General features: G+C 36.5%; 1 protein-coding gene across 5 annotated transcripts; it reads right to left on the bottom strand.

Moving 5' to 3' along the window:
• Positions 1–1,177: 1,177 nt before the first annotated feature.
• On the bottom strand, positions 1,178–19,734 carry LOC123540201 (zinc finger protein 532-like). Of its 5 annotated transcripts, none has more exons than XM_045325021.2 (6): positions 19,583–19,734; positions 10,831–10,978; positions 5,351–7,832; positions 3,741–3,845; positions 2,843–3,063; positions 1,178–1,577 (listed from the first exon to the last, which is right to left on the bottom strand). In XM_045325021.2, exons 2-5 carry the CDS (start codon positions 10,948–10,950, stop codon positions 2,861–2,863), a joined length of 2,910 nt encoding a protein of 969 aa, XP_045180956.2. In that variant the 5' UTR covers positions 10,951–10,978; positions 19,583–19,734; the 3' UTR covers positions 1,178–1,577; positions 2,843–2,860. The 5 variants fall into 5 exon arrangements, with proteins under 5 accessions (XP_045180956.2, XP_045180955.2, XP_045180959.2 ...); XM_045325020.2 differs by having other exon boundaries at positions 19,587–19,734; XM_045325024.2 differs by lacking the exon at positions 19,583–19,734 and adding an exon at positions 19,422–19,531.
• Between the last annotated feature and the right edge of the window lie 664 nt (positions 19,735–20,398).

The following is a 20,398-nucleotide window of genomic DNA, read 5'->3' as shown; positions in this document are numbered from 1 at the left end:
GAAGCACATTTTTGACCAGATTACTGCATTATAACCTCTGCCACGAGATAGGTAGGTAGCTGTCAGGATACTTCAAGAAATTATCGTGATAAAGCGAAGTTTTCTAATAAGAGCTCAATAGTCAGAAGTTTCCTGTAAATATTATTGCGATGATTCACATTATAATCTCGATACCATTTGTGTAAGAGCCCATTGTGGACAGCTGACATATACTAGCTAGACAGTTATTACGGTATAAAATCAGAAACTATATCGATGTTTGAAATTTTCTGTAGTTATTTTAATAGCCTAACGTTTCCTGGAAATATTAAGTATATCTACAAAAAAAAAATATATTAAAAATGTTTTCAGAAAAAAGGAGAACTTAATAAGTATAGCTCATAAACGATCAAACGGGAGAATTTTCCAATTTTAATAGTTTTTACATGTACGTAAAACCCTATTTTATTCCCAGCAAACAAAACTTTGAAAAAAAAACAAAAACAACAACAAATCGAGCAGCATAGGGTTTTTATTCTGCGGACCGCTTTCTGAAATGCGGCAATATGAGGGTACCTGACTTCAGTTGACTTGCATTCCACTGCATACTATTCAACACCCCTTTTTCTTTTCGTTTTCTTGAAGGAAATGTTGTTTCTCTGTTCTTCCATCTGTCTAGTTTCGGCCAAATTTATGTCCCGATACTTTCTGAAAGTGCCTGCGGCACCTCGAAGGGGCTGCGGCATCGTCAAAATGCCTGCGGCACTTTTCCAAAAGTGGCATAACGTTCAAATTCGGAATTTTCTGGACATATTTTAGGTTTTAGCAGATCACATGTCATTTATAAATATAATTTACGATGGCAGAGACGACATCGTTTGGGTCAGCGAAAAGAAATCGAGTCTAAACAGTCACTGATGTGAAAAAATCACGTTTCAATCTCAACTTATTTGTCCTTACGTTTCTAGGAAATTGATCATTTTCCACAAATTTTAGCATGGATATGTAGATAAGATACATCTACACCCCGCTACATTCCCCGATTTTTGAAAAAATACTCCATGCAGTAACAAAATGACAAAAATGACAAAAATCACTCACCGATCTCGCTCGTTTTGTAAACATTGACGAAGTACCTGCGGTACAGGAAGCGAAGTGCCTTCAATCCTCGTCGGCACAGTCAGTACCGCAGGCACTGTTTAGTACCCGTGCACTGGCAAAACTACAACAAGACCAGTAATTCTATACCCTTCAGTTAAACACTGTTACAGAATGCTGGAATAGACAGTTGACAATAATTGCTTAAGAATTAACAAATCCTCTTTGAGAAATAGGCAGATATTCTGTCACAAGATCATAGCAGAAAATGCCTCCTATTATTACTAAGAATATTCATCTGTGTAACAGTATATTTGTTTCAAACAGGAAGTCATTCAAAATATTTAATACTCCCTACAATAAAGAGCAGTAAAAGAAATACAAAATACACATATTTCTTTTAAGCAGGCTCCTCCTACAGCAGTCACAGCCACTCCTCTATTCCCGTTTAATATTAAATCTTCACAGAAATGCTTCATAGATCGTCTTGACAACTTGCCCTGAAAATATCCCAAACACATTAGCACTATGAAAGCATGATTAAAATATAAATATTTTACAAGAGGGCCATAGAGGCCAAAGTTATTCAAGTGAAACTGACTATTTGACCACATATATGACCCACGCCGTGGAAAAACCAACATAGTGGCTTTGTGACCAGCATGGATCCAGACCAGCCTGCGCATCCGCGCAGTCTGGTCAGGATCCATGCTGTTCGCTTTCAAAGCCTATGGCAATTAGAGAAACTGCGCAGATGCGCAGGCTGGTCTGGATCCATGCTGGTCGCAAAGCCACTATGTTGGTTTTCCCATGGCGCGGCTCATATAAATATGGCTCACTGCATTTTGAATGGTAACAATGGTGTTCATTATAAAAAATCGCAAAACAGGTCAAGAGCCCCCATCTGAACAAATCTGACAGGTCCTTACAAGGGTTCTACGGATTAAATTTAATCAAAATCTGCCAGAAAAAGATATTTAAAGAAATTTCTATTTTTCTGCTAAAGTGCCCCCTTAAAGTTGCCAAGTGCCCCTGTTTAAAGAAATTTAACAAAAGACTTTATAAGAATGCTACAGACAAATTTAATGAAGATCCATCACATGAGAAATTGTTTAAATGCATTTCTATTATCAGCTCTAGCTGCCAAAAAAAGGGCTAGGATTTAAACATTTAATCTTACTAAATATATGTTAAAACAGTTTTCCACACACCCCTCAATTTTTGTATATATAAGTTCATCAAGGGCTGCACAATTTCACAGCATGTTTAACACCGGAGAAAACTGATTTAAAATACATGAGATATAATTGCCATTCAAGGTGAATCATGAATTTATTTATTTTGTTGTCAACATTGCACCAACACAATTATACATCATATGGCGACTTTCCAGCTTTGACAGTGGAGGAAGACCCCAAGCGCCCCTCTGTGCATTATTTCATCACAAGTGGGCACCTGGGTAGAACCACTGACCTTACGTATGCCAGCTGGATGACTTTTCCACATGAAGAATTCAATGCCCCAAGTGAGGCTCAAACCTGCATCGGTGTAGGGCTTTGAAGTCAGCAACCTTAACCACTCGGCCATAGAGGCCCCTGTGAATAACTTAAGATTCAATTAATGTATTTATAAATTGGGTGACCCTCATCAAAATACCTTAGTATACAAGTCATAATTTGGAAATTAACACAACTAAAATTTTCCAGCATGCTTCTCATAAAAGTACATTAAATTCTGTTTTCCAAAAAAGGGTGACAATACTAACAGAAACTTGTGCACTTATTCATTCAACATCAACCTCCTGTGGTTCAGTTTTGACAATGGAGAGATCCAGGTCTAAATCTTTCTCCGACTCTGAAGAGTTCTCTGGCAGCTCTGTCTCTGAACACAAAAGATTCAACTCCTCGTTTGTTGGAATTCCATCTGCTACTGCTGTATCCGTTGGTAAGTCAGGCAGGTCTAAAATATTGTTTCTCACATATGGTCCTGTGGAAAAAAATATCAACAAAATATAAGGCACATGGCCTATGTATACTAAAATTCTGACCCCAACTCCCATAATATATTCATAAACTGTTTAACTGAGACTTCAGTTTTACCACTCAGCCGTTGGAGGTCCCCAAAGTTTAGACCGAAGAAAACTAATTATTCACTTTGCCTCAGGACTGTGAACATTAGTAATGTTGACTAAGCTAATTTTGTTAAAATGTGTGTGTTTTTAAACAACAACAGATCATGAAGTAGAATTAAACCAGTTTAATGGCTTGAGCTGTCTCAATTTCTAGCTGATAACCTTAATGAATACAGGCTCTAAATCTAAAATCTTCACTTATCATAACTTTCAAATCTGAAATTTCTATTTGCTCTATCTATGTATACTTTCATGTTTGGCTCATGCGGACAATGATGGCCCTAAATTGCTCTACAGACTCTACAATCGTAACAGATACAACAATTTTGGCAAAACATTTTTCAAGAAAAACTTCTACCAAGTAAGTTAGAAATCTCGCAAGTAATATTTCTGAAATGACATAGACATGATGACTGTGTTCTTTTATATCTAACACAAGATATTCCTGGTATAGTATCTAAACTTTATGCAGTAAAACAAAATGAAAATTAAACAAAAGACAAAAATAAACCCATGAAATGAAAAGACTCACTCTGTGATGGAATTTCTATTTTATGTATTGTTTTGCAATGTCTGTTCATGGTCCCTTGATGACTGAAAGACTTAACACACACTGGGCACTTGTACGGTTGCTCACCTGTAATGTAATATCATATTTCAAATATCAAATTTGAAGGAACAGTGATTTTACTGGTTTAAGTGTTGGCTGCTCAACCTGGAGCTCATGGGTTCAAACCCTACTGGGATTATGACCATGTCTTGTCATGTACTCATGAGGGACTCCAAGATGGCTTCCTCACATGAAGAATTCAATGCGACGAGTAAGACTCGAACCCACATCGGTGAGGAGCAAGTGACTTGAAGTCAGCGAACTTAACCACTCAGCCACAGATGCCTCTTCCAAGATGCTTTATGCTTACATCACAATCGAGCTAAAATAAATTAGTATAAACTTAATATCAGCTAACTGATTCAAGTTTACACTATGAGTAATTTATTTTTGATTTGACAAGTGTAAGGAATCTGAATACATTCGAAGTACAACTTATGGGCACAAAACTTTAATTCTAATCGGTCTACCTGGCCAGCTCAGTAGCTAGACCACAGCAGAAGGATTAAAGTTCAATCCTCTGCAGCAGCTAGGTGCAGAAGTTGTCAGCTACTTGAGGATAACAAGCAAGTACCTGTATAGAACCAAGAATGTGTTAAGATATCTCAGTTAAAACTTTGGTCAGGACTGAAAATAAATTTCATTTCGAAAACTGACATTCACTCGAGGAAAATAAGTTTTCAAAGTCGGGTTTGTTATGTTCCTAAACAAATTACAGAAAGTAATTTTAATCATACTTTGGACAATTTTTGGATAAGGCAGACTTATTTAAGAAACTCAAACTTAATTTTTCATACTAGCAAAAAAAGTTTACTATCTAAAATTGGCTTGCGTTTTAATTGGAAGCAGTCTGTTAATGAATGTTTTGATAAAGTTCCTTGTAAAGTGCAATGACTATGTAAGAGACACTTTCAAAACTATGGTCAACATCAAAATGAATTGTGTAATGTTACAATTATTTGGTAATATTTACATTCGCCCTATTCTTTTCCATTGCAAATTATGACGTTCATTTCGTATGAACAGAAAAAGGAAAGGCGTGAAAGTTACGTCATCGCTGCTTAGTGATAACCGACCGCTGTTTTTACGACGTCTGCATATACTATAGATATAGTCAGGGAGAACATTCCTTAGATGATGTTGCAGTTGTTCAGTGTGGTGAAGCTAATTTTAATGATAAATGCCACAAAATATGTGCAAATTTATAATATCATCTTGTTCTCAAATGGAAAGGAAATATAATGTAAATAAATGAAATGAAACTATTTTTTTCGGTGTTCATGCGAAATGAACGACAGAATATGATCTGCAAATTAAATATGAATCGCTAGTGTGATTCATGGATTTGCTGATCCTATTCTGTTGTTCATTTTGCATGAAGACTGAAAAAAAAAATCATTTCATTTCTTAATTGTCTTTTACTTCTTTTCTTATATCTCAATGTTAGAATTACATTTCATACCAAATGGAGCTAACTGAAGATATTAACATTTTCCACCCAAAACTGTAAGCATAGTAACAATAAATCAAACCTGTATGTCTTCTGTAATGCTCCTTTAGGTGCCACTTATTTGATGCTGCATATTCACACAACTCGCACTGAAACGGACGCGGCTTCACGTCGGAGTGTATATTGTCGATGTGTCGTCGTAGCACATGGACGGACGAGTACACCTTTCCACAGAGTTTACAGACACTACGTAGTTCTCCTGTATGTTTCTTTGTGTGACTGACCAACTCACTCCCGGAATGGTAATTATTGAAGCAGATGGGACACTGGTACTTGTTTCCAGTTATATACAAATACAGAGGTTCATCGTCTTTGTCTTTGGCGTGCTCGCGCAGGAAGTGATCCTTCAAAGTCTTTCTTGCCCGATAAAACTTTCCACATTGTTCGCATACATAAACAGGTTCAACTAACCCTTCCTCCGTTACTGGAGGCCTGTAGTCATAAGAATAAGATTTTGCCTTATAATTTGGATTGAGAAGGTCTTTTGCACATACTCCGTGGGGTTGACTCTCCTGATTAAATAGGGAGCGCTTATTTTTATCAGCTGTTTCAAGAAGATTCAGCACATTGTCGTCTGCTAGTAACTTCTGAATTTCCTGATCTTCATACTCGGACACAGGCTCAGTTTTTACAATAGATGTATCAAGTTCTTCAACTGTTCCATCCAGTTTTTCACCTTCAAATGTTCCATTTGTGTCTTTATGTGGAATACAGTTTGCATTCCCAATTGTGTTTTCGCTTGGTGTTGCCAACAGATCTTCAATAGTTTTATTATTTACTAATTCAGGCTGAGATTGCTCTTGTGGACTTGAAACTTGTTCTGACTGTTGACCTGCCTGCTTTGAGCTGCTGTGCACTCGAATTTTGTGCCGATTCAAGTATCTCTGCTGCTTGAATACCTTCTGACACTGGTCACACTGTACCTCATCTACACTTCCATTACAGTTTTCATCAGTTGTGACAGAGTCATTTATCACCAGATTTTTTTCCTCCAAGTCTTCGCCCATGTTACTATCCTTCTTTTTAGAATCAGAGTGTTTTGGTTCCGCAAGTGCACTATTATCAGTGTCAGAATCACTTTTTTGTAACTCCTTTAGCAACATTGCTAAGTGTTCATCAGGAATGCGTTTGGTTTTTGTACGGGGTGTTGAAAACTTTGCCAAGCTCTCATTTGCAATCCTTCTATTCCTCTCTAATATCGCCTTCACATCACCAATAGTTGGAATGTTGTTTGGAGACAGCCCCAGATTTTGATTTATTTGCTTCGACAAATATGTCGGATTCTGTGCCAAGATGTCATTTACGTTCGTCACTGTATCTACTGGCATCTTCAAAAGTTTTTGAGTTGCATGATTAGACAAGGATGCTGAAGCTGGGGGAAGCATGGAAGGTGGTAAGTTTGGTATCGGAGGTGCACCTACTCCCTGTTTCGCATTACTTCTTACAGAAAATGACTGAATTGGCTTGTTGTTACAAAAAATTACAATCTTAACATCATTGTCTTCTCCTTCTTGAAGCTTACTCTCAAGTGTCTTTGTTAAAGCCTTTGTAAGCACGGAATAATCAATTAAATTCCTTTCAACATTCTGATTACCAGGTGGCTCTTTTTGTTGCTTACTACTTGGAGCTGGAGGAGGTAAATTATTCAGTACATTTTGAACAGTCATTCTTGGTTTGTAAACAGGTGGTGCCGTTGGGGAAAGATTTGGGGGTGTTGGGGTTCTGTAAGGATTTTTTCTCCTCACATAAAACTTACTTTTAGGTTCTTCCGGTAAAACAGTCACTAAATTCCCTATAGGCAGAGTTCCGAGATTTCGTATATTTTTCACATTTGTAAAATCGATCACTTTCTCGGGTTCCACTCTTTGCCTCTTAGAAGACTCAAAGTCAGCTACAATACGTTCTTTTTCAATAGGAGTTTTTCTTTTCAGTAAGTTAATTATGGCTCTATTTTGATTAATGTCATGACTATTCCTCGCAGCCTTTTCTCCAGATTTTTCTCTTCTGCTTTCGTTTTCATCCTGGGTTTCTTGACCAGCCATCTCTGTATCAGAAAACATCAAATTACACAATTTACCCGAATCTCCACTCTGCGCAGCCTCATACAGCTGGTCAAGGACAGCTTCCGCATCAGGACTCGAACTGCGGTCTCTTCTTACAGAAGATTCTTTCTTTATTGGAGAAAACTCAAACTCTATGAATTCACTAGATTCTGGAGTCACCTCTCGCTCTTCATTGATATCATTAACTTCCATGTCTTCTTTATCATCTATTTTTCTGTTGTCTACATTTTGAGCTTCATTCTCCTTGTTTTCTTTACCAGCTGATTGCCCATTGTCTGAATTTTCAGCTGTCTCTTCCTTGTTTTCTTTATCATCTGCAGGCACACTGTCTACATTTTCAGTTGTAACTTCATTATTTTCTTTATTCTCTGCATGTGAGTCATCTACATTTTGAGTTTTACCACTTGTTTCCAGAACTGTAGTTGTACCATCTTCGGTGTTCTGTAATTTATAAAACTGGTAAAAGTGGGAGTCAATTGAAGCAAAGTTTGCTTAAGAGTCTGTTGGTCTACAAGCTAGATTTCAGGCAAAACAACTTAAAAAGTGTCTCTAAAACCATTTTGCACTCGGACAGCATAATGGCAGAAACAAAATACTTCCTCAATTCAACTGAATGGCTTCCCATCATGAAAGAATTCAAGATTTGAATATCCTACAACCAATAACAGCAAATGATTAGTATTTTTTTTTATATATTACATTTTTTTAAATATTTTTTAAAGATAACAGCAAGTTAAACTTTTAAGCACAAGTTTCAAGTGCATTTTTTCCCAAGTCAAGGACCATAACTCAAGTCTTGCCGAGTGAAATCCCAAACAGAACACCAGTTGTACAGGATATATGTTATATAACCATCTTCTCATGTTTAAGACTCTAACCCTTACCATACTGGACACGATTAATTCTGCCTTTGCGACCAGTATAGATCATGATCAGCTAGCACATCCATGCAGTCTGATTATGATTTGCACTGTTAGCCATTCTTTCAGTATCTTTTTGGTAAGTTCCCCTTTTAACAGTTAATGGTAATGTCCAGATGGGAAGATGGACAATTCATTATAGAAACTTAGTAGTCTAAAGGCTAAGTCAAATACTTTTAAAAATACCTGCATATTTTTTACTTTGAAAGTATTTTTCCCTATGTGAAGGACCATAACTCTTGACTGGCAGAGTGAAATCCCATACAGAATACCAGGTGCACAAGTTCACATGCTATATAACAATCTTGTAATGTTTGACGAGTCTATAATCAATTACTTTTTGTAATGCAGGTGACACTGACTTTTATGCCCTTTTAAGCAAATGTTTTACTAACTGAAGGGCCATAACTCTTGTCTGACTTAGTGAGATCTCAAACAAAATCCCAGGGGCACAACTTCACATGCTTAATAATATTCCTTTATTTTATAATCCTAGGTCAAATACTTTTTGAGATTATATACATGCAACACAAGCTTTCTGGCCATTTTTATGCACTTTTTTGACTAAGTCATGGGCCAAAACTCTTGTTTGGCTTTGTGAAAAAAACAAAAACAAGGATTTGTTTGTTTGTTTTGGGTTTAACGCCGTTTTTCAACAGTATTTTAGTCATGTAACGGCGGGCAGTTAACCTAACCAGTGTTCCTGGATTCTGTACCAGTACAAACCTGTTCTCCGCAAGTAACTGCCAACTTCTTCACATGAATTATCAGAGGTGGAGGACTTATGATTTCAGACACAAAGTCATTTATCAAATAGCCACGGAGAACATACGCCCCGCCCGAGGATCAAACACGTGACCCCGCGATCCGTAGACCAACGCTCTTACCTACTGAGCTAAGCGGGCGGGCTAACAAAACAAGGAAGAATATTCAACAAGGAAAACCCCGTTCTAAAAATGCAGCCTCGATCAATCTCATTTTGAACACTAGGTGCACAATTTCACATGCTGAATCACAATCCAGTGAGGTTTGATGACTTTGATGAGATATGCATGACATGAGTTTAGACAGACGAACAAGGGCAATCCTAAATGCCCCCACTGCATCCCACAACAAGAGTGCCAGACTGTCACAAAATACGCCCATCACTGAACTTGGCCTAATTCAAGGGCCATAATCCAAGAGTGCCTGGGGCAATTTGGCTAGTTATTGAATTTGGCCGAGATATTATGCCCACAAACATTGTCAGCAAGTTTGGTGAAGATTGGATGAAAAATGTTTGACTTGGAGAGTGGACAAGGCTAAATTCGAACATATTTCAAGTAATTCAAGCACCATAATCCAAGAGTGCCTGGGGCAATTTAGCTGGTTTTCTAACTTGGCCGAGATATTATGCCCACAAACTTTATCTGTAAGTTTGGGGAAGATCGGATGAAAACTGTTCGACTTAAAGAGTGGGAATAAGGCTAATTTGGCAGTTTTTTTAGTAATTCAAGGGCCATAATCCAAGAGTGCCTGGGGCGATTTGGCTGGTTATCGAACTTGGCCGAGATATTATGCCTGGCACAAACATTCTTACCAAGTTTGGTGAAGATCAGATAAAAACTGTTTGACTTAGAGAGCGGACATGTTTTTGGACACTGACTGCTCGCTAGCCGCCGGCCGCCACTGGTGTTCACATAATACGCCCCCTCTTTCAGAGACGGGCATATAAACAAGAGCTGTCTGTAAGACAGCGCGCTCGACTTTTCTCAGTGCCTGACTCTGAATTAGAGCTTTGCCAGTAAAAAAATTTCCAAGTTAAAAATGGACATAACTCCGTCAAAATTCAAACAGAGTTATGGGAACTGTGTTTCCTGGTGTAGACTTTGATAGTAAATAACTATTTTGAGTTTCAAGTCAAAAGCTTTAATAGTAACAGTGATATTTAACTTTATCAAAAATTTTAACAAAAAATTTTAAGTTAGAAAAGGGCATAATTCTGTCAAAATTCAAATCAGAGTTATGGTGATTGTTTCTCCTGGTGTAGACTTTGATGGTAAATAAGTATTTTAAGTTTCAAGTCAATAGCTTTGATAGTAACAGAGTTATTTGACTTTATCAAAAACTTTAACCAAAAATTCTAAGTTGAAAAGGGGCAAAATTCTGTCAAAATTCAAACAAGAGTTATGGAGATTGTTTCTCCTAGTGTAGACTTTGATAGTAAATAAATATTTTAAGTTTCAAGTCAATAGCTTTGATAGTAACAGAAATATCTGATTTTATCAAAAACTTTAACCAACGGCGATGCCAACACCAGGGTGAGTGCAATACCTCTACGTTTTCTTTGAAAAGTCGAGCTAAAAATGATAAAGGTTTCGTTTCATGGCCTCTATCATATAATTATGTAGTTCCAATCCAAAAGCAGGCATACTGCAAACTTAAGTTCAGATAACTACTGTATTTCACATCTTACTATGGTCCATATTAGTATTATCTACATATAAATAAATAAGAGCAATTCAAATTCCCAAACTAACCTCCACTTTAACTTTAGCTTCTCCATTCTCATTGGGGCCAGTGGCTTTAACATCTGTCTTTTTTTCCGGTTCCATGTAAATGTTGATGTTACAGGTTTTTAATGGAACACTGCCAGACATGGACTAACACCGGTCAACCCCCAATTACCTGGAAAGTAAAGAATATTTTCTTACAGGTTTTCACACTTCACTTTCAAACACATGTAACAGCACCTGACAATTTTCAAAGGTTTTCAACAGCGGCTGCCCACTGTCAAAATACAGACACTCCTTGAAAACGATATTTTCTCAAAGGTTTACAACAGCCCATGTCACACACAGTCATTTAAGTCCAGGAAAACAAAAGGCATTTCTCAAAGCGTTGTCAAACACACACGCACACCTAACACCACTTGACTACAACTTCAGGAAAACAAAAAACTATTTTCTCAAACGTTTTTCACGACCCTCTGTCAAACACAGACATAACAGCACCTGATCATCTGAAAAACAAACAAACAAAAGCCGTCAGAGGAAAACAACACTTGACTATTCAAAAGCTAAGTCACGAAAGTGAGTTAATCATAAACGAAAAACGAAAGTTGAAAATGATCATTCATCTTTGTACCTTATTTAAAGCAAGATGGAGTATATGTAACATGGTTCATACACATTCTTTCAGACAAAATTCCCTGACATTTCCCTGACTTTTCCCTGACATGAAAGCATTTTTCCCTGACTTTTTGGTTCGGTACGATACAAACCAAGTCACCTAGTATGACTTTTGTTATCTTAAAATGTGCACATTTAGTGGTTCAATTTTAAATGAAAAATAGAATGTTGGCCTCCACCACCCCTACCCTCCTTTTTTGACAAACATTTACATTGTTTAATATTTTGTTTGTTTATTCCAAATCAACTGGATATGGAGCTGGTGATTATACAAAACACATTGGCAAGCAAAATAACATATATTATCATGCATTAAAAAGTAATCAAATACACTGTTTCAAACAAACAAATGTTTTTATGTTATGACCAATAGACAATAAAGCGATTACTTTTGGAAACCTGAACATATTAGCCAAATCGAACTGTTTTTCTGAACATAGCTTTACTAAATTACATTAAAATGGAATTGTCATTCTGATTACCAATTAAAAAGAGTAACATCTATAGGATATATACCATGCAAAACACCTTGGTCGCAAAAGCATGTCTTTAAGGTATTGTAGATAATATTATGTTCAATTTTATATATCGCACATAAAATAAGCCCTGCATAATTAAGTGACAGTAATGTCTGTTGTGCTGATTGCATTTTGAATGTGTGACATTAGAGTGCCGAGTGTTTCAGCTGAGTAAAACATGTTTATGGCACCACTACATTTTCACAAGGAATGTATAATGTCATATATTCTTTGGTCTTTTTTTCCAGCACAGGCTGAACCGAAAGATAGTGTCTGTAGTGCCGGCTAAGGATGCATGACACCGTATTTTGCTTTATTTTTGTTTCCTAGTCAATTAATACTTTAAAAATATATGAAACTCACTGCCTTAGGACTGCTACTTTAAATATTAATTTCAATACTTTAAATATATGCAGATCGCTGTAGGTAAACCCCCACCTTTATAATTTTATAAATTTTGAATGTTATATTGAATACTGAATTGATAGAACTGTTAATTCTGAATTAATTACATATTGTAACATTATCGGATTGTGGTGGTATTTGATGCTTTAGAATGGTTGTGCTAAATTATTGTATTAAACTATTTCAGTATCTAGTCGGAATTAACCAAAATGTTCTTATACAGTTGGACACAGCTAGTTGTGTTTGCATTTTCATGTGGAATATTTGAATGGCACTTTTCTGCGTGCTAGTTCATTCATTTCATTATTACAACTTGATGTTGCACGACTCATAGGTACAGTGGTGAAGAGCACATACTTTATGTGTCAAGCCGCCCTATACATAAGCATATAATTTAAAATTATGCTTTAATTGTTGTAAGTGTGATAGCTTTCATGAAAAAGGAAATATTTGAAGAAACTGCCTTAACCTTTACAAATTGTTGCCTAACCAGATCAGAAAATTCCCTGACATTTTCCTGACATTTTCCAAATTTCAAAATTTCCCTGACATTTTGTAAAATTCCCTGACAATTCCCTGACCTTGAAAAAAAAAATTTTTCCCTGACTTTTCCCTGACGCGTATGAACCCTGTGTAACCTGTATACTGCATGTCAGATCATCACAGTAAACAAGTGTTTGAAGTTTCAGTCCATTCCTGTAACAAGCAACTGAGATACCAGCTAACATGCAACTACATGTAAATGTGTGTCCATTGGACAGTGGTACCCCCAATCCTAGTCACTGTACCCATATTTTTGACCAAGTGAAGGGTAGAAACTCTGATCTGGCTGTGTGAAATTCCAATTAGATAACACCAGGTGCAAAACTCCACATGCTAATAACAATCCTGTGAGGTTTTATCACCTTAGGTCATTTTTTTTTTTTGAGATATGCACGACACAAATTTAGACAAACAGAAAAACAGATGGACAATTAAGGGCCACTTTATGTGCCCCAACAAAATTTTTGCAGGGACAAAAACATGGCAAAGTTGACATGTGGATGCAGACACTGACACAAAACAGGAGGGCCATGAAGGCCCTATATCGCTCACCTGACCTATTGACCTAAAGATCATCAAGATCAACATTCTGACCAAGTTTCATTAAGATATGGTCATAAATGTAGCCTCTAAAGTGTTAACTAGATTTTCCTTTAATTTGACCCGGTGACCTAGTTTTTGACCACACATGACCCAGATTCAAACTTGACCTACAGATCATCAAGATTAACATTCTGATTAAGTTTCATGAAGATATGGTCATAAATGTGGCCACTACAGTGTTAACAAGCTTTTCCTTTGATTTGACCTGGTCACCTAGTTTTTGACCTCAGATGACACAATATCAAACTCGTCCAAGATTTTATTGAGGGTAACATTCTGACTAAGTTTCATTAAGATTGGGCCAAAAGTGTGACATCTAGTGTTAACAAGCTTTTCCTTTGATTTAACCTGGTGACCTAGTTTTTGACCCCACCTGACCCAGATTTGAACTTGGACCATCAAGTTTAACATTCTGATCAAGTTTGATTAAGATAAGGTCATAAATGTGGCCTCTAGAGTGTTAACTAGCTTTTCCTTTGATTTGACCTAGTGACCTAGTTTTTGACCCTACATGACCCAGATTCAAACTGGACCTTGAGATCATCAAGATTAACATTCTGACCAAGTTTCATGAAGATATAGTCTTAAATGTGACCTCTACAGTGTTAACAAGCTTTTCCTTTGACTTGACCTGATGACCTAGTTTTTGACCCCACATGACCCAATATCGAATTCGTCCAAGATTTTATTGAGGGTAACATTCTGACCAAGTTTCATCAAGATTGGGCCAAAATTGTAACCTCTAGAGTGTTAACAAGCTTTTCCTTTGATTTGACCTGGTGACCTAGTTTTTGACCCCACATGACCCAATATCGAACTCGTCCAAGATTTTATTGAGGGTAACATTCTGACCAAGTTTCATTAAGATTGGGCCAAAATTGTAACCTCTAGAGTGTTAACAAGCTTTTCCTTTGATTTGACCTGGTGACCTAGTTTTTGATCCCAGATGACCCAATATTGAACTTGTCCAAGATTTTATTGAGGGTAACATTCTGACCAAGTTTCAATAAGATTGGGCCAAAATTGTGACCTCTAGAGTGTTAACAGTCAAATTGTTGACGACGGACAGTCGGACGACGGACACAGGGCGATCACAAACGCTCACCTTTGAGCACTTCGCGCTCAGGTGAGCTAAAAATGGGTGAGTGAAATAGCTCCACTTTCTGAAAAATTGCAAACGGTAGAGCTTAAAATATATATTATAATTCTTAATGGTCCTCACTAGCAAACACCTACCCAAGAGTGCCTGAGAACCCAGGAAATGAAAATATTTTCTCTTTTCTCAAAGGTTTGTAATGGCCCTCTGTCAAACACAACAGCTGACCATCTGAAAAGAAAGGTCCACCCATACTTGCTCGTAACTGAGATTTTTTGTACTTTTATTAATGGAGATTCTAACACGACCAGCAAATAACCTATATACATGTACACATAGAAGAACATCAGTTAACAGTTATTTTGTGCTTAACCCATGCGCGTGCAGTGACGTCATCCAAGCCAGGTGCGTAGCACAGTTGTAAAAAGTATTTACCTTTTTTTCTTACGCTGCTGATACTAGTATGTCACGTTAGAATCGAGATAACAAGTTCCCAAGTGTGATTTATCAAAGAATAGGCCGAATTTTTCGTTCTTGTGCAAAACAATATAACACTCAGGCCTATATAATGCCTTCGTGATGTATTCTTATGCATAAGAACTCAAAACACGGGTTATTCTACGATAAACCACGATTGGGAACTTATTATTTCTTAATCAGACCTTTCTACACAGAAAGGAGCGCCAGTGACAAATTTAGTATATATGATTCTGCTAGTATAGAGGAAGGAACACCTTAAGCTTAAAAATGGTGAAGCAATTTTCAATTCAGAATGACCTGTGCGAACATTTCATGAAAACGAAAGTAGACCCTTTCTGCACCTTCAGTATAAAGCGCTGCCCAGTGTTTGCATCTACATCGTCAATATGATAGATTTTATTCTGATTGTTGTTTTCCTGTAAGTTCGACATCTTTCGGGCAAATTCGGCACCTCATGAGTTTTAAAAAAGTTGAACATTTATCATTTTTTGATTTAATAACTACATTAAAAACAGCTAATGTTGCAACAGACATAATACATGGTTTTATATCGACGAGTAGGCTCTAATTTTTCAGATTTCATAACTCGAGCTATAACAAGAGCTGTCCGTAAGACAGCCAAGCTCGACTATTCGAAATATTGTCACAGAAGCAGGAAATTATTACCCAAAATGTTAAATATCAAAAGAGTTTAAGTTCGAAAGGGGACATAATTTGACCAAAATACATATCAAAGTTATGGGACTTGATGCTATCAACTAGTTTTATAACCCCGAAGAAACATGTTAGGTTTAAATTCAATATCTGCATTAGTTTTGGAGATAGTAACTTGCATGTAAACTTTAACCAGAATTTTCTAAGTCCAAAAGGGGGCATAATTTGTTCAAAATACATGTTAAGAGTTATGGAACTTGACCTAGTGAGGCTGGTAATTGACCTAGAAAAGGAATAAATAAGATTCAAAGCTATATGCCTTTTGGTAATAGCTGTATGTACTTGCACGCAAAACTTTAACCAGAATTTTCTAAGTCCAAAAGGGGGCATAATTTGCCCAAAATACATGTCAGAGTTATGGGACTTGATTCTATCAACTAGTTTTATAACCCCGAAGACACATGTGAAGTTTCAATTTAATATCTATATTAGTTTTTGGAGATAGTAACTTGCATGTAAAACTTTAACCAGGATTTTATAAGTCCAAAAGGGGGCATAATTTGCCCAAAATACATGTCAGAGTTATGGGACTTGTCCCAGTGAGGTAGGTAATTGATCTAGAAAAAGAAAAAATAAGTTTCAAATCTATATGCCTTTTAGTAATAGCTGTATGTACTTGCACGCAAAACTTTAACCAGAATTTTCTAAGTCCAAAAGGGGGCATAATTTGGCCAAAATGAAGGTCAGAGTTATGGGACTTGGTGCTATCAACTAGTTTTATAACCCCGAAGACACATGTAAAGTTTCAATTCAATATCTGCATTAGTTTTGGAGATAGTAACTTGCATGTAAAACTTTAACCAGGATTTTCTAAGTCCAAAAGGGGGCATAATTTGCTCAAAATACATGTCAGAGTTATGGGACTTGACCCAGTGAGGTAGGTAATTGATCTAGAAAAAGAAAAAATAAGTTTCAAATCTATATGCCTTTTAGTAATAGCTGTATGTACTTGCACGCAAAACTTTAACCAGAATTTTCTAAGTCCAAAAGGGGGCATAATTTGGCCAAAATGAAGGTCAGAGTTATGGGACTTGGTGCTATCAACTAGTTTTATAACCCGAAGACACATGTAAAGTTTCAATTCAATATCTGCATTAGTTTTGGAGATAGTAACTTGCATGTAAAACTTTAACCAGGATTTTCTAAGTCCAAAAGGGGCATAATTTGCTCAAAATACATGTCAGAGTTATGGGACTTGACCCAGTGAGGTAGGTAATTGATCTAGAAAAAGAAAAAATAAGTTTCAAATCTATATGCCTTTTAGTAATAGCTGTATGTACTTGCACGCAAAACTTAACCAGAATTTTCTAAGTCCAAAAGGGGGCATAATTTGGCCAAAATGAAGGTCAGAGTTATGGGACTTGGTGCTATCAAATAGTTTTATAACCCCAAAGACACATGTGAAGTTTCAATTCAATATCTGCATTAGTTTTGGAGATAGTAACTTGCATGTAAAACTTTAACCAAAATTTTCTAAGTCCAAAAGGGGGCATAATTTGCTCAAAATACATGTTAGAGTTATGGAACTTGACCCAGTGAGGTTGGTAATTGTCCTAGAAAAAGAATAAATAAGTTTCAAAGCTATATGCCTTTAAATGATAGCTGTATGTACTTGCATGCAAAAACTTAACCAAGGTGTGACGCCGACGCCGACGCCGACGCCGACGCCAGGGTGAGTAGAATAGCTAGACTATTCTTTGAATAGTCGAGCTAAAAAGTAAAACAAAAAATAATCTTTATTGTTCTGCAGATTATACAAACACCGGCTAATTGTTTCAGGAAACAATATAGTATAGCCTCATTAATGATGTTTATTTATTTATTCGCTGCCTTCTTTTTTGACATGGTACCATTTTCTACCATTTGAACAACGGGGGCAAGTTTTGACGGAGAGTAACTGCAACACTTCACACGAATTTGTCTCAACATTTTAATCTGATAGAAGGCGTTTTTGTTACAGAAACTTTCTTTTTTTGTTTTTTTTTTTTTTGGGTTTAACGCCGTTTTTCAACAGTATTTCAGTCATGTAACGGCGGGCAGTTAACCTAACCAGTGTTCCTGGATTCTGTACCAGTACAAACCTGTTCTCCGCAAGTAACTGCCAACTTCCCCACATGAATTATCAGACGTTACAGAAACATGTGGAGTACTCGGCTATGACTGTTTTAAATAACAATGATAGGTTCTTATTGTATGCTATTCAATATATTTTACTTTGCATGAATTTTAATTGTCTATTGATAATTGATTGTCATATATTCATATTGGTCCCAGGTGTAAACATGTGCATGCTAATTAAATGCACAGGTGCTTTTTAACGCACAAATCAGTGATGTAATTAGCGAAGTCAGCTCAGGTTAACATACTTAAAGAATCTGTGTGGACAATATAAGGAAAGCTTGGATATGGTAAGAAAAACGCTTAAACCACTTGTATGCCGTAAATATCCTTTAAAGAAGATATAATGGAATAATTTTGAATAGTATGTCGAATTTGCACGATAATGTTATATCTTGTCTTGCAAATTCGTCACCCCTAGCCAAGGTCATGCTTGAAAACCGGGGAATATTATTTGTTTCTAAATATCAACATCAAATATAGTTCTGTTTACATTTCGTTTAAATAAAGTCAAAATGCAATTGTAAGAATACTTTTACATACCTTAGCTTTGCTGACCATTCTTATAGAAAACTATAACTGCGGTTTTTGTTCAAAATGAATTTGACTGTGGAAGTTACCCGACGAGCGTATCGGAAAAGGAAAGAGCGCCTGTGTGATCAATATGTTCTCATGATGTCATATATAAATATGATGTCATATAAATTACTTAAGAAAAATTATTCAAGGACATAATGTGTTTCTCCACGCGGATATTAATTCAAGGTGTCGAATACACCCGACTGTCGAATTTACCCGAAGTTACTCTACTATGTTCTTGTAAGTAAAAACCCTTCAATTAGAACATATATAGAGATCCATGTAATTAAGCATTTATATGATTTATATATTGCATGAATAAATGAAGGTAGCTCTACTTTGTTATTTTTAGTCAATATTTTGGATGACTCTGAATTGAACTGTCCAAAATTCTCCTATCAGTTTAATCAATGCATGCAGTAAGTGAAACATTTCATTTTAAGATGCGGTTTTGCCTTAAATGTAATTTCAACAGATTTCATACTCTCAGTCTGTAAATTTACAGACTGAAAAATGTTTAAATTCATGGAAATTGTTGTTTATTTACAAAATGTCTGTAAAAAACATCTATATCTTTGACCCAACAGTCATCATAAGTGAAATTAATTTATGTAGATCTAGCAGGAGCAATGTTACAACTTTTTTTCAGATCTGAATAGATCTAGATCTAATTCAAATCTGGCTAGATCTACATGGTCCCACACATATCTTACCTTGAGGCTTGATATTGATCTACCATTAACTGGGTTGATTTAAATTTATTGTACCAGTAGACAGATCTTACATGTACATCTAAATAAATACTTTAATTTGGTCAGATGGCATAAACAAGTAAAGTGTCATTCGTTCATTCATTACCTTGTTGTTTTCTATACATGCCATACCTTCACGCTTCGTGATTTCCCCCTGTGGCGCCTCTGTTGACGTGCGCTCGGTAACTCGTGACCCGAAAAATTGACAAAATTTTCTCAAGTTTACATGCAGTATTAGCGAAGATCAAGCTTAATATCAAACAAAACATATACGATGAAAATAATTTTAGTACCTACAGAATAAAAATCCAATAACCCAATTTTATGGAATCAAAATACACGGAAATTCGTGCAGAACGTCTTGGAAACCTGCAGGTCTGGGCTCACCGTGTTATTCACTTCCCCGTGTAACTGACCATGCGCGTGCTCTCGCACGATGACAACACTCTTCTGTATGTGCTACAACACCAGTAAGTCATGTTGGGACGTTTTATTTTCATTTTAGGAACCGATTTATTTGTGTCGATTAATCAACTAATTATTTTCGGTGGATATAAAAGTTAGGTTTAAATGTTTTACTTTAATTAAAATCATTGATTGGTGACGTTCGTAGTGGCCGGATTGAAATATGTTACTCATAAATGGGTTAACAGGTAACGGGTCTGGTAACTAGACGGGAGTCAAATTTATTATGTATTGCTATAAACTTCCAGTAAATTAAATGTTTTATTGCCGCTAATTCAAAATAAAAAAGGCAGAAACTTGTACCAGTGTTAATTAGGTTTCAAATAAAACAGATTTGATATGGAAAATATTCTCTTTATTCTTTCATTTTTTGGACACTGTACATGAATTTGTCTGTCGGAAGTGTCCACCTGTTAATCGCGAGTTTAATGCAACCGCGGTATCATGATGTCTGGGTTTTCGAGCCCCGGTAGGGACCTTGGTATTATCTCCCCCAGGTTTGCTTTAATGGTATCAGGTGTTGTTTGTCGGGCTCATGCAGTGAGCATGGTGGGTTGTCCTGGAGAGCTTGTCAACGGGAGAAATGGAGGCAATTTCCAACAGCTTTGCTGCCGGGTTAACTCTTAGTTTAAACAGGAAGGTCT

Source organism: Mercenaria mercenaria, chromosome 16 (assembly GCF_021730395.1).
Source record: "Mercenaria mercenaria strain notata chromosome 16, MADL_Memer_1, whole genome shotgun sequence".
NCBI lineage: Eukaryota > Metazoa > Mollusca > Bivalvia > Venerida > Veneridae > Mercenaria > Mercenaria mercenaria.
This window is presented reverse-complemented; position numbering and strand designations above follow the sequence as displayed.